This window comes from Jaculus jaculus, chromosome 6 (assembly GCF_020740685.1).
Source record: "Jaculus jaculus isolate mJacJac1 chromosome 6, mJacJac1.mat.Y.cur, whole genome shotgun sequence".
NCBI lineage: Eukaryota > Metazoa > Chordata > Mammalia > Rodentia > Dipodidae > Jaculus > Jaculus jaculus.
Genome location: NC_059107.1, coordinates 97387515 through 97413900, shown reverse-complemented (window position 1 = coordinate 97413900; position 26386 = coordinate 97387515). Strand labels below are relative to the sequence as shown.

Genomic DNA, 26386 nt, shown 5'->3' with positions numbered 1-26386 from the left:
AAAGCCACCCTGAGACTACATAGTGAATTCCAGGTCAGCCTGGGCTAGAGACCCTACCTTGAAAAACCAACCCCCCGCCAAAAAAAAAATGTACATTGGACTAAGTGTGGCAGCTCACACCTATAATTCCAGCACTAAGGAGGTTGAGGGAAAAGAGGATCACTGTGAGTTCAAGGCCAGTCTGGGCTACAGAGTGAGTTCCAGATCAGTCTGGACTAGAGGGAGGGAGATCCTACTTCAAAAAAATAAGAATGAGGGGCTGAGAGATGGCTCAGCAGTTAAGGTACTTAACTGCAAAGCCTAATGACCAAGGTCTGATTCACTAGTACCAATGTAAAGCCAGATGCACAAAGTGGCACATGCACCTGCAGTTCATTTGCAGTGGCATGCCTTTCTCTCTTTTCTCCCTGTTTGCAAATAAAGAAATAAAAATATTGCTGGGCATGGTGGCGCACGCCTTTAATCCCAGCACTCGGGAGGCAGAGGTAGGAAGATCGCTGAGAGTTTGAGGCCACCCTGACTACATAGTGAATTCCAGGTCAGCCTGAGCCAGAGTGAGACCCTACCTTGAAAAACAAAACAAAACAAACAAACAAACAACAAAAAAAGAAATAAAAATATTTAATATGAGCTGGAGAAGTGGCTTAGAGGTTAAGGCATTTGCCTGCAAAGTCAAAAGCCCTCGGTTCAATTCCCCAGGACCCATGTAAACCAGATGCACAAGGGGGCACATGCATCTGGAATTTGTTTGCAATGGCTGGAGGCCCTAGTGAACCCATTCTCTCTCTCCCTCTCTCTGTCTCTTTCTCTCTCTCTCTCAAATAAATAAATAAAGTAAAAAAATAAGAATCCCAGCACTTGGGAGGCAGAGGTAGGAAGATCACCATGAGTTTGAGGTCACCCTGAAACTACATAGTGAATTCCAGGTCAGCCTGAGCTAGGAGTGAGACCCTACTTCAAAAAAACCAAAAAAGAAAGAAGAGAGTATATTGGGAAGATGGTTCAGGGGGTAGTCAACTTGAAGACTTGAGTTCAGATCCCAAGCACCTATATAAAATGTCAGGCAAGGCAGTGTGTATCTGTAAGCCCAAAGCCAAAGAGTCTATGATGCTCACTAACTGATTAATCTAGCCAAACTGATAGGCTCTGGTTCAAAAACAGGATCTGTCTCAATGTACTGGGTAGAAAGACATAGAGGAAGATGGCTTAGTGGTTAAAGGTGCTTGCTTGAAAAGCTTGATGGCCTGGTTCAATTCCCAAGCCACCTATATAGGCCAGGCACAAAAAGTGGTTGCAAGCATCTAGTGTTCCTTTGCTACAGTGAGAGACCCTGGTACTTATGTACATACATGCATGCATGCACACACACACGCACACATACATGCATACACACAAAAATAAATAAAACCATTTTTAAAAACTGAAGTGGTGGGCTGGAGAAATGGCTTGTGGTTAAGGCACTTGCCTGCAAAGCCAAAAGATCCAGGTTTTATTCCCCAGGACCCATGTAAGCCAGATGCACAAGGTGGCACATGCATCTGGAGTTTGTTTGCAGGAGGCCCTGGTGTGCCCTTCTGTCTCTTTCTCTCTTAAATAAATAAACAAAAATAAAAATAAATAAACTGAGTTGGTGATACATGCCTTTAATCCCAGCAGAAGTAGGAGGTTCACCATGAATTCAAGGCCACCCTGACACTACATAGTGAATTCCAGGTCAGCCTGGGCTAGAGTGATACCCTACCTTGAAAAAGAAGAAAAACAAACAAGTCTATTGGGCTGGTGAGATAGCTCAGCTGGTAAAGTGCTTGAGTTCTGATTCTCAGAACCTAGGTACATGCCAGGTGTGTTGGCACATGCTTGCAATTCCAGCACTGAGAAAGCAGAGACAGGTGGATTCCTGGAGCTCACTGGCCAGATGGCTAGTTTAATCATGAGTGCCAGGCCAGTGAGAGAGACTGTTTTGAGAAAAGAGGGATGGTATACCTGAGGGTGATTGTTAAGGTTGTCCTCTGGCCTCCACATGTACACAAACCTGTGCATACCCATGTGCCCACACACAATACACATACAAGCATGCACACCACACACGTGCAAAAAATGTGTATTACAACTGGGCATGATAACTAATGTTTGGAGAACAGATGCAAGAGGATCCTGAGTCCAAAGCCAGCCTGGGCCACAAACATGGGAAAACCACCTTTCTAGACTGGTTCTTTTGTGGGGCCACGTTTATAAGGCTTGTGGTGTTCTTAGACCACTTTATTAACCATGCCAGGTGTCAGAGAGATGTGGCTCTCCAAAGCCCAGAACCAGTGACTGTGTCCTGGGACCAGAGAGCAAGGAGAACGAAGGGATTCTCACCTCATTTTCATAGGAGCTGCCAATCACATAGAAATAGAGATCAATACTGCTTTTATATACCACTGTCAGGCCTTCCAAGAGGGCAATTTCACCTGGAGGGAAAAAAGTGGAAACTGAGAAGCCTGAGTGAGAGCACGAAGTAGACAGGAGTGACCATGAACTCCTGGTAGGCAGCTGTGTGGGCCCTGTAAGGCAGGCTGTAATGACCTCCAAAGACTGAAGCTCATCTATTGTTTTTGGGTGGTGGCAGAAGGGAAGCAAACCTGGGGGAGTCTAATGTATCTTATCTAGCCCTCCCTCCCCCTCTCCACCTACTTCCCTCCCTGTGTATGAGACAGGATACCAGTCGAGCCTTCGGAGGTGAAAATGCAGAGCGGTCACCTTTACAGACTTCCATTTACCTGCCCTAATGGATGCGGTACAATAAGCAGAGCTGCAGTTAAATTTGTCAAGTGAGGCTCATAAATCCAGGGACTAGACAGGTAGCTAACAGCCAACCTTCCAGCACGGTATTCCCGCGTGAGGTACACTCACCTCCCATTACATTTCTGAAGAGTTTATTATATGAGGGGAGGAGGAAGAAAGAAAGAGGAGGCAGAGTCATTTTATCCTTGTTCTGCAGTTCTCTTGCCACCCGCTTGCCATGGTTCCCCCCAACACAGGGAGTAGTACAAGGAAAATGACCTACTGTCAGTCCGATGGGTTTTATTGAAAATGTTCTTCTCAAAGGCCTTTTGCTCCTTGACACTGGGGTAGGTGTCGTCATAGTACTGGTTGGAGGGAAAAGAGACAGGGTTGGGTCATTAGAGCTGGGAGCCCTGAATGATTAGTGACTATGCTCTGCCCTGGGATCCCATGGGGCAAGGGAGAAACACTGTCATGGAGAAGAAAGGACTGTAGAGGCAGGGAACAAGCAGTGAGTAATTGAATTTACAGGAATGTGCTGTAAGCAAACCCATGTCCATCTCCAAGTCTGTTTAAGGGCAGAGACGTCCCTCGCTCTTGGATTTGACTCTGCTTCTGTTGGCATTCTAGGAGGGCTCCCCCAAGATCATTCCACATGCACCTTAGGAGCTGCTGCTTATCAAAGAGCAGTGCCAGAGAAGTAACAGCAGATACACGGGACACTTCCTCAGACCCTCCTGCACTGCACAAGAGCCAGTCCTCACTCAACGACCACAGAGAGAGGCTGTGAAAAATCTCCCAGGCAAGGCAAGCCCTTGCCCAGTGCTCTGGCCCACCTTTGCTTCCTTCCAGCACAGTGAAAGAAGCATGGGGCAGTCTAGCACTTCCCCCAGAGCCTACTCCCAAGCTCTCCCAGCAAGGGGCGGGGACACAGGCTGCTAAATCTCTGCTCTTTAGGGGCTAATCCTTTGCAGTCAGCTGAAGACCTATGACAGGTCTGGCATTTAGTAACTGGATAACTGTTTCAAAAGGTGTCCTGCATAGTTACATCCAATTACAGGGAGGAACAGCTGGTGAATTCTAAACTAATCTCTACCTGCTGATTGATTTATGCTGTGAGCGCCCAGAGTTAATACGCTAGGGACAGAAGAAATTTCTACAGGAGGGGGGGAACGGAGGGGAGGGACTATGGGGGAGGAAAGGGATGTCCTTTCTCTTCTCTTTCAATCCATCCAAAGTTAGCAACACCACTCCTGGGCCAAGTAGCTTGGTGAGGACTGAAAACCTAGGGCAGCAACTCAAACTGCAAGAGAATACCCTGGAAAAACTCAGGCAAAGGGTCAAGGTAGGAGGGAAGAGGACAGGAGAGACAGATATACACAGGCTGCTTCCAACATCTAGATACTGTTTGCTCAGGAACCAAGTTTCCAAAGCTCTTTTTTGCTGAAGGTGACAAAGGAAGCCAGTCTGATGACAGCATGTGGGGAAGCACATTGACTAAGGGACAGAAAAGAACTTGGGTTTTATCTGGAATAATCAAAGCAAGATTGAGGAATTTTTTAATTATTTATTTATTGAGAGAGAATGGGCACATAAGGGCCTTCAGCCACTTCAAATGAACTCCAGACATATATACCACCTTGTACATCTGGCTGTATGTGGGTACCAGGGAATTGAGTCTATGTCCTTTGGCTTTGCAGGCAAGCGCCTTAACTGCTAAGCCACCTCTCCAGCCCAAGACTGAGGAATGTTTGCTTAAAATTATACTGCTGCATAATCTGAGTTACTAGGACCAATCATAATATTGAATCCTCAGAATGTCTTTGTCCTGCTTCTAAACTAATTTGAAAGGGAATCTCACCTTGGCAAAAAGTCGATCTCCATCATTGTCCAGGATCAGGATGGCTTTGACAGTGTACAGGGAGGGTTCCTGAAGAGACATGAACGTACACCTTCAGTCCTAACAAGCTCCACCACCACTGATAAGCCAAATACCTCCCCTGGTCCCACTGGGATTGCAAGGGTTATAGAGGGACCTCTGCCAGTCTCCTACCCCAGCATGGTTAGAACTTAATATCCTCCCAAAACCGAGGAAGACCAGGTAGTGAATGGGTGTTAATTGAGGAGAGAGAGAGAGAACATTTCAACACAGCCCTCCGAAGCACTCAGAGAAGCAGTCTCTGACTCACAGGTCTTAATCAATCAAGATAGGTCATGTTATTTCCAAGTATTATGGTACGGTTATTTTCCAAATCACCTTCCCTCCCTGGTCTCCCAGACATAGGAGGGTATGGGATGTGACCAGATTAATTAATGGACACTGCATGAGGCCATTTGAAAAAGAGGGTTGAATGCCCTAGTGTACTTGGAAGTTTCTGCAGTCCCAATGCAATAGCAGTACAGGGGCATAAAGCAAGCAGCCCCTAAACCACATGCACACTGAACAGACCCACAGGCAGATACACCCACACAGAGTTCTAAATATAGCCAAGAGGATGAACATCAAACTGAGGGTCTGGAGGTGTGGTTAAGTGATAGAAGGCATGTTTAGCTTTCCATCTCCTTTACCTGTGCTGTCCCCACACCTCCAAAAGAGAATGGAAGTAAATTGCAGATACTGGCTTTGTGAAGGAATTATGGCCTCGGCCAGCCGTGATAGTTACTGAACTCCCTTCTTCAAGGCAAACCGATGACCCAGCAGGAGCTATAGAAGCCTGGTACTCCACCTTTACAACTTCAAGGGAACCAGACAACTAGCAGGGAAAAGAGGAAGGGAGGGGAGGCAGTGTGTGTGCATAGAAGGCGTATACAGCTCCCACTCCTTGACTTTCTGATCACTACGACATTCCACTGACAACCCTTGTACTAAGAGACAAGGCTGTTTTGCTTTTCTTAGGAACCTGCAATCCTGGAAGGGACCAAACACATCTCCAAGCATGAGTTACCAAAGACCCAACAGCAGGGAGGAAGGAATCACTGCAAAGGATCCAGAAAATGCACCAAAGTAAAGCGACCTAAGACAGGCTAGGAGTGTGGCTCCATGCAGGAAACCAACACTAGTGCTGGAGAACTCAGGATTAATACTGTGACTCTAGGGGCTGCAGAGATGGCGTAGTGGTTGAGGCACTTGCTTGTGAAGGAAGACTAAGGACTCAGGTTCGATTCCCCAGTACCCACGTAAGCCAGGTGGGTGAGGTGGTACAAGTGTCTGGAGTGTTTGCAGTGTCTACAGGCTCTGGCTGTGTCCATTCTCTCTCTCTCAGATAAATAAAAAAAATATTTTTTTAAAAAAAATAATGCAACTCCTACTCAGAGGCAGAGCACTCAAGAGGCAGAAGAGGGGGATCACTGTGAGTTAGAGACTGCCCTGAGACTACATAGTGAGTTCCAGGTCAGCCTGGGCTACAATGAGATCCTACCTCTAGTGCTGGGATTAAAGGCACCACCACACCCGACTTGCTTGCTTTTTTCCAGGTCAGGTATCACGTAGAGACCTAACATAGCCAAGCATGACCGTGAACTCATGATCTTCCTGCCTCCACGTCTCCGATGCTGCTGGGATTACAGGTTTGTGTCACTAAGGTCAGCTCACAGGGAACTGGGGATGTAACCAAGGGCTTTCTGCATGCTAGGCAAGCACCCTACTAAGTGAGCTACATCCCCATCCCAAGAGATAATCTTTCCTACAACGTTTCCTGCAGAAATCCACAGCTCTGCTCCTCCATCCATATTCAGAGCATCCTTGGAAAGCCAGCTGCCCACTTGTTGAAACTGGACCTTAATTTGGCATAGGTGACTGTTCTTGCAGCCAGAGTCTAGCATCCCTGGAAGAAATGAGAACCCTTCCCCCAAAAAAATCCCTAACAGCCACTGGCCAACTGGAAGAATTAGACAATGTTTTTGTGGCCAGCAGTGCAAGTTACTAAACAACCATGCCAGCAAGGACAGAAACACATTCTTGGGTTCTGCCCCTGGCTCTTTTGACTGGCTTTCCTAGAAGATATAATCAACGAGCACCAAAACAGAAGTACTGGATTTTCCCAGGCAACATAAAAGACAGGCTAAGGGGGGTGAGGAGCAAGACCAGCTGCAGAGGAGAGAAGGTATATAGAAAAGCCTCGTCATTGCAAACGTCCAAAGCAAAAGCCACACTATGGAGGACAGCTGAGAATCAGGCAGGGGCATAAATGCTCTGTGACTGCTGCACTCAGCCACAGCTGGAGCCAGCAGTGTCCCCTTTACTTCTCCTGCCACCTCCTGACTGCAGCTGGTGCCACTTCAGCCTGGGGCCTTGGCCTCACAGGAGTGGGGAGGGCCAGGAGTTCCCCTCAAGCCATAAAACCAGCCAGTTTAAAGGCTTCAGAAGCCATTACTGATAATGTAATTTCACTCCAAGTTTTTGCAAAGGGCAAGTTTATAAATAACTCCAGGCTACCAAGAAATGGGCTTCCTGGACAATGAACTAGGCTTTGACTTTCTAGCACATTAAATGCTGAGAAAGACCCCACAATCTAAAGGACTGAAAGGTCTATTCTTTCTTCTCACTCCCCAAATGGGTGGCTGCTAGAAAGCTTTCGAGACAAAGTTCTGTGATGCACTGACTTTCAGAGAGCCACAGCCTGAGTGTATGACAGAACTTCACCTCAAATGCTAATTAATAGTGCCTGGAAATGATGGATAGGCAGACTGGCTGGTGGGAGGTGGAATAGCAGGGATAGATTTTCATGTCTGTTTTTATTATCAAGAAAACTAGAATGCTCTCCTCAAGACAATTGAAATGCCACCCAACCAGCAACTAGGCTGCTGAAAATGGGTCTTTGATCTCAATCAGGGGCTCCTGAAGCCTGGTGGAAAAAAAAAAAAAAAATCATGCTCCAGAACCCTCTCCCCTGCACAAGGGGCTGGGGGTTGGGCTAGAGGGGGACAGAGCCATTCCTAGTGCTGCCCCCTGTGGGTACTGTGGATAAGCTGCAGTTCCTCAAGAATCTAGCAAAATATATTACAAAAACACTCTTTCTTTTGGGCTCTAGCTATTTGGATTGGGCTAGCATGTATGAGACAAAGAGTTCAATCTCTGTCACTGAAAAGATAAGAAAAGGGGATGGAGAGATGGTTTAGCGGTTAAGGCATTTTCCTGCAATGCCAAAGATCCCGGTTCAATTCTCCAGGACCCACATAAGCCAGATGCACAAGGGAGGTGCATGTGCCTGGAATTTGTTTGCAGTGGCTGGAGGCCCTGGCATGCCCATTCTCTCTCCCACTTTCTCTCTGCCTTCTTCTCTCTCTCAAAAAATAGATAGATAGATAGACAGACAGACAGATAGATAGATGGATGAAAAAAAGCTGGGTGTGGTGGTGCACATCTTTAATCCCAGCACTTGGAAGGCACAGGTAGGAGGACTGCTGTGAGTTCAAGGCTACCTTTAGTCCCCACACTTGGGATGCTAAGTATGAGTTTGAGGCCAGCCAGAGGCTACAGAGTGAGTTCCAGATCAGCTTGGGCTACAGTAAGATCCTGACTTGATTAAAAGAAATATTAACAAGGCTGGTGTGGTGATGCACGCCTTTACTCCTTGCACTCAGGAAGCAGAGGTAGGAGTATCACTGTGAGTTCCAGGCCAGCCTGAGACTAGAGTGAATTTCAGGTCAGCCTGGACTAGAGTGAAACCCTTCAAAACAACAACAAAAATAAATAAATGGGCTGTAGGGATTGCTTAGTGGTTAAGGCACTTGACTACAAAACCAAAGAACCAGGTTCAATTTCCCAGGACCCACCTAAACCAGATGCACAGGGTGGTACATACATCTGGAGTTCATTTGCAGCAGCTGCAGGCCTTGGCATGCCCATTCTTTCTCTCTCTCAAATAAAAATTAAATATTAAGCCAGGTGTGGTGGCACACACCTTTAATCCCAGCACTCGGGAGGCAGAGGTAGGAGGATTGCCGTGAGTTCGAGGGCACCCTGAGACTCCATAGTGAATTCCAGGTCAGCCTGGGCTACAGTGAGACCCTACCTTGAAAAAAAAAATTAAATATTGGGCTGGAGAGATGGCTTAGCGGTTAAGCGCTTGCCTGTGAAGCCTAAGGACCCCGGTTTGAGGCTCGGTTCCCCAGGTTCCACGTTAGCCAGATGCACAAGCGGGCGCACGCGTCTGGAGTTCGTTTGCAGAGGCTGGAAGCCCTGGCGCGCCCATTCTCTCTCTCCCTCTATCTGTCTTTCTCTCTGTGTCTGTCACTCTCAAATAAATAAATAAAAAATTTTTTAAAAATTAAATATTAAAAAAAATAAGTAAAACTACTAGAAATGGGCTCTGGAAAAAAAAAAAAAAGGAGGGCTGGAGAGATGGCTTAGCGGTTAAGCGCTTGCCTGTGAAGCCTAAGGACCCCGGTTCGAGGCTCGGTTCCCCAGGACCCACATTAGCCAGATACGCAAGGGGGCGCACGTGTCTGGAGTTCGTTTGCAGTGGCTGGAAGCCCTGACATGCCCATTCTCTCTCTCTCACTCTCTGCCTCTTTCTCTCTCTGTCTGTCACTGTCAAATAAATAAATAAAAATAAACAAAATTTTTTTTTTAAAAAAAAAAAAAGGAAAGCCAGGGGGGCCTGTGGTTCACGCCTGGAATTGCAGCATTTGGGAGGTGGAGGCAATGAGATCAGCCTGGATGAACAATGTTTAGAGCAGGTAACTGGAATAGCTTAGGGGGAAACACAACCTGCCTAATGAGTTAGAAGATGTTATCCACAGGGCTGAAAGGGCACAAATAAGAACCTGGTTGAGATTCCTTGAAAGTTATGCATTTCCTCCTTACAAAATAACATCCTCAAGGCCCAAACAAAAGAGGTTTGCAGTTTGGTAATAGGTCTGGCCAATTAAAAACTCTAACAAGGTCTCTCCACTGAATCTTTTTTTTTTTGTGGGGGGGGTTTCAAGGTAGGGTCTCACTCTAGCTCAGGCTGACCTGGAATTCAGTCTATATTCTCAGGGTGGCCTCGAACTCATGGTAATCCTCCTACCTCTGCCTCCTGAGTGCTGGGATTAAAGGCATGTGCAACCACACCTGGCTTCTCCACTGAATCTTATGTATAAAGTTCAACCAAGGAAGTAAGATCATGACGACACACACCTGTAACCTTAGCATCAGGAGGGTTATGAGGTACAGGCCCCCTTGAGATACAATGAGACTTTGTCTCAAAAAGCAAAACAAAACAAAACAAAGAGCTGGTATGGTGACATAAACACCTTTAATCTCAGCACTTGGGAGGCAGAGGTAAGAGGATTGCCCTGAGTTCAAGGCTACCCTGAAACTACATAGTGAATTCCAGGTTACCCTGGGCTACAGTGAGACCCTACCTCAAAAAAAAAAAAAAAAAAAATTAATTCCTAGATACAACTCCTAGTTCACATTACGTAGGTATTTTGCTGCCTGACTCTTGCCAATGTTTTGAAAATTAAAAGCTCCTTTGGAATGGAAGGCTCCAATTTACCAGCCAGAATTTTACGGACTTCAGATAAAAAGGGTTAGCAGAGGCTTTGAAAAGACAAGCAGTTAGATTCAAAAAGGGCTGAGGGGGCACTTCAGCGGTAAGACATGTGCTCAGTGTATGCTGCGCATGAACAAAACCCTGGGTTCAATCTCTAGCACCAAAAAGTAAAACAATAACAACAGTAATAAGCACAGCTCAAGATAAAATAGGACCCACAGACACCAGAGAATATTGACTAGCTGACATAACAAATCTTGTTTGTTTGTTTTTCTTTTTCAAGGTAGGGTCCCACTCCAGGTTGACCTGGAATTCACTATGTAATCTCACGCTGGCCTCAAACTCACAGTGATCTACTCTGCCTCCCTACTGCTGGGATTAAAGGCTTAAACTACAATGCCTGGCAAATCTTGGTTTTAAGGAGTAAACTGAACATGTTTAGAAGAACTGATGGCAGGAAGACACATAAAGAATATTCCTAACTCACACAGATGCAAATTGTAGAAAGCATAGTCACCAAAAGTTCTACCAATACCTCTAAATTACTACAACCCTTGTATTATATCCTAGATCAGCCATTAGCAGAATTTCTTCCTTTCCCTAACACTTAGCTTCCTCACAGGAGAAAAGCTTGGCCTAGATCAGTTAAAGTTAATGTCTTTTTTGAGTTACAAAAGACCCCTTTTATTTATTAAAAAAAAATTTATTTTTTGGTTTTTCAAGGTAGGGTTTCACTCTAGCCCAGGTTGACCTGGAATTCACTATGCAGTTTCAGGGTGGCCTTGAACTCATGGCAATCCTCCTCCTGCCTCTGCCACCCAAGTGCTGGGATTATAGGTGTGCGTCACCACGCCTGGCTCAAAAAGGACCCCCCTTTTATTTAACAAATACTTAATGTACATTTATTCTTAATTTTTTTGTTTATTTTTTATTTATTTATTTGACAGAAACAGAGAGAGAGAGAGAATGGACACACCAGGGCTTCCAGCCACTGCAAACAACCTCCAGATGCATGCACCCCTTGTGCATCTGGCTGACTTGGTTCTTGGGGAATCGAGCCTCGAACCCGGGTCCTTAGCCTTCACAGGCAAGCGCTTAACCACTAAGCCATCTCTCCAGCCCTGTACATTTGTTCTTACACATGGAACCTCCTTTTACTATTTATCTTATTTATTTTATTTGCAGGCAGAGAGAGGAGACAGAATGGGTGCACTAGGGCTACCAGCTGCTGCAGATGAGCTACAGATATATGCACCTCTTTGTGAATCTGGTTTTAGGTGGATACTGGGGAATCAAACTCAGGTCGAAAGCCTTTGCCACTAAGCTCTCGAACCCTTTTTATTTATTATTCATTTATTTACTTTTTGAGGAAAGCCCACCAGACCGGCCTTTAAAAAAATTATTTATTTATTTGAGAAAGCGAGAGAGAAAGAGGCAAAAGAAAGTGAGTGAGAGCATGGGCATGGCAGGGCCTCCAGCCGCTGCAAACAAACTCCAGACACACACACCACCTTGTGCATCTGGCTTATGTGGGTCCTGGGGAATCAGAGATCCTTTGGTTTTGTAGGCAATCACCTTAACCGCTAAGCCATCTCTTCAGCCCTATTTACTTATTTATTTACTTTTTGAGGCAAACCCACCAGACCGACTTTATTTTTATGTGAGAGCAGACACAGAATTGGTGTGCCAGGGCCTCCAGCCACTGTAATAGAACTCCAGATACGTGTGCCACACTGTGCACATGTGCAGCACCACCTTGTGCTGGCTTACGTGGGATCTGAAGAGTTGATCCTGGGTCCTTAAGGCTTTGCAGGCAAGCACCTTAAGCACTAAGCCATCTCTCCAGTCCCGTTTATCTATTATTTAATTTTGGTTTTTTGAGGTAGAGTTTCACTCTAGCCCAGGCTGACCTAGAATCCACTAAGTAGTCTCAGGGTGGTCTCACATTCATGGCGATTCCTCTACCTCTGCCTTCTGAGTGCTGAGATTAAAGGCATATGCCACTACGCCCAGCAAATTTATTTTTTGAAGCAGGGTCTCACTTTAGCCAAGGATAGTCTAGAACTCATGGCAATCCTCCTACCTCAGCCTTCCTAGTGCTGAGATTGAGGTGCGAGTTGCCACATCAGGCCCCACAGATCCCTTTGATAAACTGATGAAATCCATGGACCTTGTTCCCAGTAAAATACACATTCACAAATTGTTATGATTTCAAGTTCACAGACTTGGGTTTAAAATAAATGATTTTCTAGCCAGGCGTGGTGGCGCACGCCTTTAATCCCAGCACTCGGGAGGCAGAGGTAGGAGGATCGCTGTGAGTTTGAGGCCACCCTGAGACTACATAGTGAATTTCAGGTCAGCCTGGGCCAGAGTGAGACCCTACCTCGAAAAACCAAAAAAAAAAAATAAAACAAAAATAAATAATAAAATAAAATAAATGATTTTCTGAGGCTGGAGGAATGGCTTAGCAGTTAAGGTGTTTGCCTGCAAAGCCAAAGGACCCAGGTTTGACTCCCCGAGACCCACAGATGCACATGGGGGCACACATGTCTAGAGTTCATTTGCAGTGGCTAGAGGCCCTGGTGCACCCATTCTGTCTCTCTCTTTCTCTGTCAAATAAAAAAATAAATAATATTTAAAATAAATGATTTTGATTGGTTGGGGAGAAGGGGATATGATGGAGATTAGAATTTCAAAGGGGAAAGTGGGGGAGGGAGGGAATTACCGTGGGTTATTGTCTACAGTTATGGAAGTTGTCAATAAAAAGATAAATTAAATAAAAAGTAAAATAAATGATTTTTCCTCTGAGGAAGAGGACGAGAAATGAGGAAACAAGAGACACTCTTGTAAATTACCTCCGTCTTTTCACCAAGGGTAGGGTGGTGGCCTTCATGAAGTAATAAATATGACTGAAGAAACTCACACGGCCAGCAGGGGGAGTGCAGGTCAGCAAGGTACCCTCTAGCTTTCAGGGTCAGGTTTGGTTACTGAACCAAACCTCAAGCTCCTCATGAATGCCAAGTCCCAGGTTCCTCCTTAAAACTCTGAAATACTATGTGTGTGCAGATGTGACCATGCCATGGCCCAGAGGCCAGAGAACTTCCACTGCTCATCTGTATACTTCTTGAGACTACCTCAATCCAGAGCTCCCATTTTCAGTCAGTGAGTCCCACCCTCCCCACTAGGGTCAGCAGTGTGTGGTCATGCCAATTTTTTGTGAGAGTTCTAGTCTCAAAGCCCTCATGGTTAAGTGGCAAGTCTTCTTAACAGCTGAGCCATGTCCCAGCCCCTTTGTTTTTGTTTGCAACAGGGCCTCGCTACATAGCCCAGGCTGGCCTCAAACTTGCAAGCCTTCTTCCTCCCTGAGCCTCCCAAGTGCTAGGATAATCGACCTGTGTCACCACACCTAGTTGAACATGTAAATTTAAGACACTAAATTGAAATTTCAATTAAGAATTTTACTTTCTTCCCCTGAGGCAAGATCTCTTTATATAGCCTAGGCAGGCCTTGTACTCCTAGGTTCAGGTTAGGAATCCTTTACTTCAGCCTCCCTAGTGCTGGGATTTTCCAGCAGCACCTCGCCAGGCTTAGATCCATTTCTGGTATATCCCTGGACACGGTTTGCTCCATAATTTAGCCTGCTGTCCCCTCTCTGTTCTTGGATCCAAAAAGCTAGTCTTACATGCCAGGCACATCCCATAGAGCACCTGTACTCATGAGGCTGAGGCAAGAGGCTCTTAAATTGAGGGGAGCCTGGACTATATAGTGAGGCCTCATCACCCCCCAAAATTGAGTTTATTCAGATCAGTTGAATATAAGTGGAAACACACATAGCTCACTGGTTCTAGGGAAGGGGAAACCAAATAAAGCTTTATTTACATGTGAGGGGTGCACTAGGCCTCTTGCCATGCAAATGAACGCCAGACATTTGTGCCACATGCATTGCTTGGGAACTGAACCCAGCCTTACCGACTTTGCAAGCACACAGCTTTAAAGGTTAAGCCATCTTTCCAGCCTCAGACTTTTTTTTTCTAGGTAGGGTCTCACTTTAGCCCAGGCTGACCTAGAAGTTACTCTTTAGTCCCAGGCTGACCTCAAACTCACCCCTACCTCTGCCTGCTCACCAATTACTGGGATTAAAGACATGTGCCATCACACTTGGTCTTTTTTTTTTTTTTTTTTTTCAGAGAAAGGAAGAGACAGACTGAGAGAGAATGGGCCCACCAGGGTCTCCAGCCATGGCAAACAAACTCCAGACACATGCGCCACTTTGTGCATCTGGCTTACATGGGTTCTGGGGAGTCGAACCTGGGTCCTTTGGCTTTATAAGTAAGCACCATAACCACTAGCTATCTCCCCAGCCCATGGTTGTTTTTTTTTGATAGGGTCTCATGTAGCCCAGGTGGCCTCCAACTCACCATGGCAAGAACCTTGAGCTTTTTTTAAAACTTTTTTGTTTTTTATTTATTTATTTGAGAGCGACAGACAGAGAGAGAAAGAGGCAGATAGACAGATAGAGAATGGGCACACCAGGACCTCTAGCCACTGCAAAGGACCTCCAGACGCATGCGCCCCTTGTGCATCTGGCTAATGTGGGTCCTGGGGAATCGAACCTTGAACTGGGGTCCTTAGGCTTCGCAGGCAAGCACTTAACTGCTAAGCCATCTCTCCAGCCCAAGAACCTTGAACTTCTGATCATCCTGCTTCTAAAACCTTCTAAGTACAGGGATAACATGCATAAGCCATCATGCCAGGCTAATAAGCTGGGGCTCAAACCCATGGCCTCAGGCATCTAGGCAAGCACTCTACCTACTGAGCTACATTCCCAGTCTGGAGACAGGCTTTCATCTGCAGCATATGATTTAGGTTAGAGAAAAGAAGACATGGGCCAAGTGTGGTGGCACACACCTTTAATCCCAGCAATGAGGACACAGAGGTAGGGGGATCACTATGAGTCCAGCCTGGGACTACAGAATTCCAGGTTGGACTTGGCTAGAGTGAGACTCTGCCTCAAAAAAGAAAAGAGAAGAGAAGAGAAGAGAAGAGAAGAGAAGAGAAGAGAAGAGAAGAGAAGAGAAGAGAAGAGAAAACAGAACAGAACAGAACTGTGCATGGCCTTTAATCCCAGCACTGGGGAGGCAGAGGTAGGAGGATCACTGTGACTTTGAGGCCACCCTGAGACTACACAGTGAATTCCAGATCAACCTAGGCCAGAGTGAGACCTTACCTCGAAAAATCAAAAAGCCTATAACTAAACAAACAAAAACAAAGAAAACATGGAGACACGGAGGTGAACAGGGCAGGGGAATCTACCGACGGGAGAGATCAGATGTAAGAGAAAATTATCCTGCCAGAAACAGGACAGGCAAGTTGTAAACAGTTGGGCATCTCACAACATGCAGACTCAAGCCTACCAAGGGCTGGGATGAAAGGTGTGAACCACTAGTCTTTCTATTTCTATATCATAAGAAGCTGGGTAGGCACTGAATATAAAAAATTCAGCCTGATATAAGGTAGGGGCTCATTGTAGCCTTGGCTGGGATTAAAGGCATGCACTACACCTGGGCCCTGTTCCGTCTTTTATTTGCACCCTCGTTTCCCTTTCCACTAGTTTTCTTGTTGGTATTCTGACTCCAGTAAAGTCACATCTATAGAGTAGAGCATGAAACAGTAACAAGAACCTAGATGAGACAATCCTAAACATGCCACGAGGCCCCCTTTGATAGGTGGGTGATGCATTCATCGCAGGCTTCCCAGGGAGGACCTGGCTTCTCCTGGGTCTGCTTTTCCTCACATGGCAGCCTCCTCCTCCCCTTCTGACCATGTGATGGCTCCAGTAGACTTCTGATATAATTTATACCTTGCCAGGGACCAACTCCTTCCCACTACTGTGAAGGAGAGGGAAAAAATATATATAAATACGTCGGAAATCTATAACGAGGTCTTCTTGGAGGGCAAGACATAGGGAGAGTTAGAAGCAGCGTCAATTGCTCTTTGGGGGTTTTAGTTCAAGCCAAGGTCTGCTTCCAGCAATCAACCATTAAAACAAGCCGGCCAGAGTAACAGCACAGTTTATTCTGATCATTTAATTTGAAGTGTCAATAAATTAAACTTCAATCAATTAAACTAGGTGTGCAATAACCCAGATGGACACCCCGACACCAACATAATCACAATAAAAATTTTTATGGCTGCCAGGGACCTCACCGGGGGCACTGCTGGCACTGCTTGCGCCCTAGCTGAGAAATATATCTCCATGGCGCAGGACGAAGAGATTGCTTCTCCTAACGAAATGGAGGGGCCAGGCACCAGCAAGGACGCAGCTGGGAGAGGGGCACAGGGGACTGCCAGGAATGAGATGGGAGTGCTTTGGGGGCTTAATGTAATTGATACTTTTGCCCAAAGCAGGGGGAGGGGGCATTTAGGCCAAGTACCTCTACTGTTAGTGCCAAAGGAATTTAACAAAAGCCCCATTAAGATGATTCAGGACGCAAAGGCCAGCAAGCAATATCAACCTTGGAGAGCCACTGATGTATCCTGCAGTTTCTTCCTCCACATACACGCACACCCATGTGCACTTCAGATGGCCTGATTCTTGAGTGAGGCATGGAAATTAGAATTTTGTCACTGTTTGAGGGTATCAAAGAACAGAATTATGGTCGAGTCTGTAAGACACTGGAAAAGTACTCAGAAGATGAAACCTGGGAGGAAAAGGAACAATAAACCCAATGTCTCAAGGTTTAAAGGATCCAAACCAATTCAGCTTTGAGGGGGAATGAGCAAAGGAGAAAGGAGGAAGTCATTAACTTTGTGATTCCACAATTGTAAAGAGAGAATGATGACCTGTGGAGTCCTCTCCATCACAAGGACAAAGAGCAGAGCAATAGAGACAGATAGCTAGAGGAGAAGCCCAGTCCACAGAGAAGCTAAGAATGAAGAGATGAAAGAGTCTCCCTCCTCAGAGACTACAAGGAGACCTGAGAAAGATTACACAAATTTGGCTGGGCATGGTGGCACACTCCTTTAATCCCAGCACTCAGGAGGCAGAGGTAGGAGGATTGCTGTGAGTTTGAGGCTACCCTGAGACTCCATAGTGATTCCAGGTCAGCCTGGGCTAGAGTGAGACACTACCAAGGGGGAGGGGGGAGCTAACAGTTAGTTTTCATCCTGGAGGAAGCATGACTATTTATTCTCTCTATGATAAAAAAGTGGAATTGCAAATTGCTTTGGAGGCAATATATACCCCTAAATCTAACAATCTGGTTTTGTTTTTAAATATTTTTTGTTTATTTTTATGTATTTATTTAAGAGTGACAGAGAAAGAGGCAGAGAAAGAGAGAGAGAACGGGCGCACCAGGGCCTTCAGCCACTGCAGACGAACTCCAGATGTGTGCGCCCCCTTGTGCATCTGGCTAACGTGGGTCCTGGGGAATCAAGCTTCGAACTGGGGCCCTTAAACTTCACAGGCAAGCACCTAACAGCTAAGCCATCTCTCCAGCCCTTTGCTTTTTTGAGACAGGATCTCATGCTGTAGTCCAGGCTGGCCTTGAACTCATGACAGTCCTCTTGCCTCAGGCTCCTCAGTGCTGAGATTTACAGACATGAGACATCATGCTTGGCTATAGTAGTAGTTTATGGCTGAGGCTGTTAAAGAGCCCTACCTGGATCCACATTTTATGACATATGAGAGCAAATTAGGAAAGTGGGAAGGAATTATCTGAGGGTGTTATAGATGTGATATTTTTTTGAAAAAGTTTCAACCTGGGCTGGGGATGTAGTGAGTAGTAAAGTGCCATGTACTAGTTGGGTTTGATCCCCAGTACCACACACACACACAATAAAGTATGGGATAAAAAGGTATCTTTTAAGGCTGGAGAGATGGCTTAGCAGTTAAAGTGCAAGCCTGTGAAGCCTAAAAACCCAGGTTCGATTCCCTAGGACCCACGTAAGACAAACGCACATGGTGGCACATGCATCTGGAGTTTGCAGTGGCTGGAAGCCCTGGCATACCCATCCTCTCTTCTCTCGCCTTTTTGTCTCTAATAAATAAATAAATAAATGGAAATAAATCTTTTTTTTTATAAAGAGTATCTTTTTAATAGCATAATACCATCACATATTTTTCCTCATGTAGTCTGTGACTTTAAGAAGGATATACTCGGGCTGGAGAGATGGCCTAGCGGCTAAGCGCTTGCCTGTGAAGCCTAAGGACCCCAGTTCGAGGCTCGATTCTCCAGGACCCATATTAGCCAGATGCACAAGGGGGTGCACGCGTCTAGAGTTCGTTTGTGGCTAAGAGCCCTGGAGCGCCCATTCTCTCTCTCTTCCTCTCTTTGTCTGTCGCTGTCAAATAAATAAATAAAAATAAACAAACTTTAAAAAAAAAGAAGGATATACTCATATTGACTGAAAATATTTTGTTAGCTAGATTCATTTTTTATAATCATGAATTCCCTTCTTGATTTTAATTCTAATTTCCCCTAAAATCAGACTATAAGACCTAATAATTATGGTTTAGAGGAACTAGAATTGTCTTTTAGAGAACACTGGAGAAAAACCTTGCTAAAACAAGTGTACATAGTGGGCATTTGCACATTTATGAAATGGACAGATGGAATCAAATGATCAGATATTCTTCACGTCGACTTCTGTCTACGCCATGCTCAGTTGTAAATCAGGTCCTGCCCTGCACTGGGCAACAGCTGCCTGGAGAAAGCCATTTCTCTGACAAGACAAAGTAGATATTTTATACTAAAGGTCAACAGACTACCACTCATAAACCAAGTTTAGCCTAGCCTTTTTATTGTATAGTACAAACTAAAAATGGTTTTTGCTTTGTTAAGAGATTATAAAAGTATACATGACAGAGACCATAAGTGGGTATAATAAAAACTAAAATTTTTACTGTATAGCCCTTTGGAGAAAGTTTGTTCACTTGTTTTATATCATCTATGAGATTAACAAAAAAATTTGCCTTTGTGAAGAAAGTTAAAAAAAAAGTTTGGGGCTGGAGAGATGGCTTAGCGGTTAAGCGCTTGCCTGTGAAGCCTAAGGACCCCGGTTCGAGGCTCGGTTCCCCAGGTCCCACGTTAGCCAGATGCACAAGGGGGCGCACGCGTCTGGAGTTCGTTTGCAGAGGCTGGAAGCCCTGGCGCGCCCATTCTCTCTCTCTCCCTCTATCTGTCTTTTTCTCTGTGTCTGTTGCTCTCAAATAAATAAATAAAAAATTAAAAAAAAAAAGGTGTGTGTCATTAAAAAAAAAAAAAAGTTTGGTTACAGAAAATGAGATACATTACAAACTGATTTGATGGCCTTAAACTTAGGGAAGTCTCTAGAGTACTGGAGTTCAAACCCAAGCTTTTATGGGTAATATGTTTACCAACCAAGCCACATCTACAACTCCTAAGTAACAAAGTAGAGGCAGACACAATAATTGGTGCTGTGAATGTGGCACTGTGATAACGAGGCTAGACTGCTATGCAAACATGCAAACGTGCCAAAGGGTTTCATATCCATACTCCAAAAGCTCTGTGTTCCATCCCTAGTACTGCACAAAATGAAATAAAGCCCAAAGGTCAAAACCCACAAAACATTACCAGCTCTAATTTAAAAGACCCCAAGTCAAGCTTGTAGTCAGTTGCTACAAGTCATGTTTGGCTCCTCTTCTTTCCTTAATGAAGTTACTAGAAGTAGGAAACAAATTCACAGAGCACAGACAACAGACCAGCACACCAGTTCTCCCAAAAGCAGTAACTACCTTTAAAAAAATAAAATAAAATAAACCAAAACTAAAAAATAAGTCACCGGCTGGAGAGATGGCTTAGTGGTTAAGCTCTTGCCTGTGAAGCCTAAGGACCCTGGTTCGAGGCTCAATTCTCCAGGACCCACGTTAGCCAGATGCACAAGGGGGCGCACACGTCTGGAGTTCGTTTGCAGTGGCTGGAAGCCCTGGCGCGCCCATTCTATCTCTCTCTCTCTCTCTCTCTCTCTCTGCCTCTTTCTCTCTCTGTCCCTCTCAAATAAATAAATAAAAATGAACAAAAAAAAAAAAAAAAAATAAGTCACTAAAAAAAGAAAGAAAAAAGAAAAACATGTCCATTGTAAAGCTCCTCAATAACAGAACCTGTTATTATTTAGAAATTATCATAATTAAGGCAAATTTTGATTGATGTTTCTTTCTTATTTTTGGTTTTCCGAGGCAGGGTCTCACTCTAGCCCAGACTGACCTGGAATTCACTATGTAGTCTCAGGGTGGCCTCTAACTCAGAACAATCCTCCTACCTCTGCCTCCTGAGTGCTGGGATTAAACATGTGCACCACCACATCTGGGTGATGTTTCTTTTTTTAATATTTTATTTTATGTATTTATTTGAGAGAGAAAAAGTGGCAAACACAGAGCGTATTGGCACAGCAGAGCCTCTTGCCACTACAAATGAACTTCAGATGTATGTGCCACTTTGTGTATCTAACTTTACTTGGGTACTGGGAAACCACACCCAAGCCTGATGGCTTTGCAAGTAAGTCCCTTTAACAGCTGAGCCATCTCTCCAGCTCTGATTGATGTTTCTTGATCCTGAGCAAGAGTGAGACCCTGCTCCAAAAAAACAAGAACATGAACATGCTTTCATGGGGTTCCCCATAGAACCAGCAAACAGAAAGTTGAGAGGAGGAAGCCTGGAGGAGCTTTAGGAGTCTGCTCTTTAAGGAGCAGTTTGTTTTGAAAATACATTTTTATCAGCAAGTACCTTTACCCACTGAGCCATCTCTCCAGCCCAGGAGCAGCTTCTTACCAGGTACACAGCTCTAGCTCAGGAGAGATCTAGGGTGATGTCCAGGAATTCCCGTATTTTTTTTTCTAGGTAGGGTCTCACTCTAGCTCTGACCGACCTGGAATTCACTATGTAAAATCAGGGTGGAACTGAACTCATGGAAGTCCTCCTACCTCTGCCTCCCAAGTGCTTGCCCACCGTGCCCGGCTTTTTTTTTTTTTTTTTTTGAAACAGGGTCTTACTATGCAGCTCAGGATTGTTTCAAACTCACAGTCCTCTTGATTCAGCTTCCCAGGTGCAGAAATTACAGCTATGTCACCACAATGGACTTCCTGAACTTTTCATAATAAAGACGCAGACCTATGAACCAGGAAGTGCTGCTGCATATAGAGAGCTCGAGAGGAAATGAATATAGATAGGGAAAGGTAGCTCAGAATCACATAAACATCAACTTTGTGGGGAACCACACATGAGGGCAGTAAGAAGTAGACATTTACAAAGTGTCATCTTGGGCCAGGCATGGTGGCGCACCCCTTTAATCCCAGCACTTGGGAGGCAGAGGTGGGAGGATCATAGTGAGTTTGAGGACACCCTGAGAGTACATACTGAATTCCAGGTCAGTCTGGGTTAGAGTGAGAGTCTACCTCAGGGAGAAAAAAAAAAAGGCATCCTGGGTTAAAGAGATGGCTCAATGGTTAAGGCACTTGCCTGTAAAACCTAAGGACCCAGATTCAATTCCCCAGTATCCATGTAAAAGCCATATGCACAAAGTGCCACATGCATCTGGAGTTCATCTGAAGTGGCTAGAGGTCCTAGCATGCCCATTCTTTCTCTCTAATAAAATATATGTACATTATATATGTGTATATATATATATATATATTATATATATGTGTATATATATATATATATATATATATATTTTATTTTTTTTTTTAGTTTTTCAAGGTAGGATCTCACTCTACACCAGGCTGACCTAAAATTCACTATGTAGTCTCAGGGTGGCCTTGAACTCATGGTGATCCTCTCACCTCTGCCTCCCAAGTGCTGGGATTAAAGTAAAACTTTAAAAAAAAAAAAGAAAGAAAAGAAAATGTGGGCTGGAGAGATGGCTTAGTGGTTAAGGCACTTGACTGCAAAGCTTAAGTACTTAAGGACACAGGTTCAACTCCCCAAAACCCACATAAGCCAGACACACAAGGTGACACATGTGCACAAGGTCACACATGCACACAATGTGGCACATGCATTTGGAGTTCAATTGCAGTTGCTAGAGGCCCTGGCACACCAATTCTCTCTCACACTCATAAAAGAAAGAAAGAGGGAGGGAGGGAGGCAGGAAGGAAATGTCATCTAAATTGAGGTCCTTATATGAACTACAGAATACAGAGAATAATTTTTTTGAGAGAGTCTCATGCATCTCATGATCTCAAACCTGCTATATAGCCAAGTGATATGCCATGCCCTGTTTATATGCTCCTAGGGAATGAACCTACAACTTCATGGATGCTAGGCAAGCACTTTACCAACTGAGTCACTTCCTCAGCCCCGCAGAGTACTTAAGTAGTCATTTTTTCATGTCTCCCAAGGGTACTACAAAACCAGTGCCACAGTGACTCCAGAGACCAGCGATGGGCTACACAATAGCCGCTTTAGGGCACTAGGGTTAGTCGCTCACAGAGATCCCGGTGAGAACATCAGGAATAGTGGGAAAGGTGTCAACTCTTAGTTGGAGGCCCAAAACTAGATGAAATTGTGAAGAGAAAAAGATGTTAACGTTAGGTATGGTGAAATGTGCCTGTACTCTCAGCACTGGGGCAGCAGAAGCAGTAGGATGTCAAGTTCCAGGGTCAGCTTGGGCTGTACAGCTACAGCTTGTCTCAAAAACAAACAAACAGGCTGGAGGGATGAATTAGTGGTTAAGGTGTTTGCCTGCAAAGCCAAAGGACCCAGGTTCAATTCCACAGGGCCCACATTAGCCAGATGCATAAGGGGGCACACATGTCTGGAGTTCATCTGCAGCAGCTGGAGTCCCTGGCATGCCCATTCTCTCTCCCTCTTTCTCTGTCAAATACATTAAAAAAAAAAAAAAAAGTGGGGCATGGTGGCACATGCCTTTAATCCCAGCACTTGGGAGGCAGAGGTAGGAGGATTACTGTGAGTTAGAGGCTACCCTGAGACTACATACTGAATTCCAGGTCAGCCTGGGTTAAAGTGAGACTCTACCTTGGGGGAAAAAAAAAAAAATCCAGAGCTGGGCATGGTTGCAATAGACCACACTAAATGAAAAGGGACAGAGGGGCTGGAGGGATGGTTAGGCCGTTAAGGCATTTGTCTGCAAAGCCAAAGGACCCAGGTTCAAATCCCCAGGACCCACATAAGCCAGATACACAAGGGGTCGCATATGTCTGGAGTTTGTTTGCAGTGGCTAGAGCCCTGCCGTGCCCATTCCCTCTCTTTCCCTCCCTCTTTCTCTCTGTCAAATAAATAAATTAATTAAAAATAATTTAAAAAAAAAAAGGGACAGAGAACCAAGAGAAGAGAAAATGACAGAGATTATCCTACATAACTTCAACTCTTACATAGGGTAATTTTTATTTGCTTTGTCAGTGCTACAAATAAAACCAAGGCCCTAATAGGCCAGGCAAATGCTCTACCACTGTGTCGCATCTCCAACCCAACAGCCATTGGTCAAAGGGCTCTCCAAGGATCATCTTCCTCCCTCCTTTATCTCGAAGACAACGTGTGTGTTTGTTTAGGTTTTATGAGACAAACTCAATCTGTAGTCCAATTTGGCCTGGAATTCACTTTATAAGCCCAGGATGGATTCAAAGTCAAAGCAATATTCTTGCCTCAGCCTCCTGAGGGCTGAGATTACAGGCATGAGCTACCAGACCTGGTTAAGCAGGTTCCCTGTTAAATATATGTAGGGAGCAATCTAAAAACATCCAAGGAAAGCCGGGCATGGTGGCACATGCCTTTAATTCCAGCACTCGGGAGGCAGAGGTGGGAGGATCACCGTGAGTTTGAGGCCACCCTGAGAATACATAGCGAATTCCAGGTTAACCTGGGCTAGAGTGAGACCCTATCTCGAAAAACCAAAAATAAATAAATAAATAAATAAAAACATCCAAGGAAACTAATACTGTACAATCTGTTACCAGGTTAGGAATTTCATCACATGCTACACACTCCTTTAGTCACCACAATTCTCGTGTAGCCAGACAGAAACCCTAAGACAGATCCTGCAACTTACAGAATTCCTAATATCTTAGTAAGGAAAAGAACACACCAAGGATGCAGAAGAAATATTCCAAAATCCATGCTAACTCTGTCAGGTATTCCAGAATGTCAACGAACTACTGATTCTTAATCGTATTTTAAGCATTCTGCATGCACTCAATCAACTCAGGTGGTGAAAATAAATCTTCTTTGACACCCGGAAGAAGGAAAATGAAACCCATTGTTCTCTGTCAAGGGCCTGCTGTGTACAGGTTAGGGATCTAAGGGAAACAGAATCAAGGCAGCTTCTTTGGAAAGAGACCTGAAGTTCAAGAAAGTAGGCTAGGGCCGGGCATTTAACCCCACACTTTAATCCCAGCACTGGAGAGGCAGAGGTAGAAGGATCACAGTGAGTTCAAGGCCACCCTAAGACTAAAGAGTGAATTCCAGGTCACCTGAGCTATACAGTGAGACCCTACCTCGAAAAAAAAAAAAAGAAAGTAGGCTAGAAATTACTTTCCTACACACAGACACACACAGATTTGTACTCCCACATCTCCAAACTACCAGCCAGTGATTTTATTTTTGGAGGGGGGGGAGGAATGCTCTGCTCCTCGTTCTAAACAAGTAACAATGTTTTATTTGAACCAATACAAAAGGTCAATCACAGCCACCACTATTGTCACGTAACCAGAAATTCTAAATTAGGAAGAGTTCCTAAAGTCTTAATGAAGAGGAAAATGAAGGACAGAATAAGGAGCCTGGAAAAATACTCCAAAATCCACGCTAACTCTGTCAAGTATTCCAGAACTTTGATGGAATGCTGATTCTTACTCATGACAAAACTATGTAAGACCCAGGCGTGGTGGCGCACGTCTTTAATCCCAGCAGATGTAGGAGAAATGCCATGAGTTCGAGGCCACCCTGAGACTACATAAGTGAATTCCAGGTCAGCCTGGGCTACAATGAAACCTACATTGCAAAACTAAAACAAAAGAAGGAACGTAATGGAGAATAATCAATAGACAATCAAACTGACATCACGAGAAACCTATATTCTATTTTTACAATGTGGGGCAATTATAGGTTTGGGGAAATTCTTATCAGGACCTCATCCTCGATGCTAATGAACGGGCGTGCGTGAAGGCCCCCAATGCAGTACACTTCTAAGAGTATGATACTAAGTAAACAGGGTGCTCTCTCCAACTTTCTGCCCTAGCCCCCGCAAGGCTTCCTACTCTAAGCCGAGGCTCTAAGTCCAGCACTAGGCCACACACTTATTCCATGGGCCAGCGGAAGCTCCGGTCCTGAGGACTAACCCCGGCTCCCTCCTCTACCCGCTCCCGGTCAATGAGCCCCGATTCCCGGCCCCTCTGAACACCACAGCGGCTCCACGGCCCTTCCGGCTCCTACCAAAATCAGCGCCTCCATCTTGCCCCGCAGCTGGTGCAGACGTGGAGCCACAGAAGCAACACCGTTGCTGATTGGCTCAGCCTCCTCTTTAGAGCCCGCCTACGCCAAGGATCATTGGATAAGGATAAGCAAGCCTGTGCTGTACTGACCAATCAGCGTACTTACTTGCCTAGAGAAAGCAAGGTGTCCAGCCAGAAGCAGCAGGCATTTTGATTGTCACTCTGAACACTCAATAAAAATGTCCAAACCGAAACACTGACGGGGGCGGGGGAGTGTCAGTGGAGCGGGGTTGTTTCCATGGGGAACAGAGGAAGCGATTGTAAATTTGCTGTTGGTAGGGAGGAGGGTACGAGACATCCTCAGCCTGGTTTAGCGGCTGTAACCCACACTCCCTTCAGAGGGCGCTATGCCTCCTTAGCCCTTAGTACTGGCCTCTCCCACCGAACCCAAACTCGTCTCCATCCCCAGCACCCCCTCCTAGGTCCTCGCTGAAGGACACGGATGCGGAGGGGAACACGCTGGCTGTCTCTCTCCTCAGGCTCTCTCAAGTCATTCAGCGTCCTCACCGAAAGTCTGCACGAACGCCAAGTTTGAGCCAAGAGATACCCAACTCGTTAACTAAATAATCCAAGGCCAGGGCTGGGGGAGATGGTTTAGAGGGTTAAAGGTTCTTGATTACAAAGCCTGCCCCAGCTGCCCACATAAAGCTGCATAGGCACTCGTTTGCAGCGGCAA

At 45.2% G+C, this 26386-nt stretch overlaps 1 protein-coding gene across 1 annotated transcript in view; it reads right to left on the bottom strand.

Moving 5' to 3' along the window:
• Positions 1-25719, bottom strand: part of Copz1 (COPI coat complex subunit zeta 1) — a 35501-nt gene extending 9782 nt beyond the window's left edge. The window contains exons 1-4 of the mRNA XM_004649926.2: positions 25652-25719; positions 4628-4696; positions 3050-3131; positions 2362-2453 (exon numbers count right to left, since the gene is read on the bottom strand). Coding sequence (XP_004649983.1) covers positions 2362-2453; positions 3050-3131; positions 4628-4696; positions 25652-25669 — 261 coding nt within the window. The 5' untranslated portion in view covers positions 25670-25719. The remainder of the gene's footprint in view (positions 1-2361; positions 2454-3049; positions 3132-4627; positions 4697-25651) is intronic.
• Between the last annotated feature and the right edge of the window lie 667 nt (positions 25720-26386).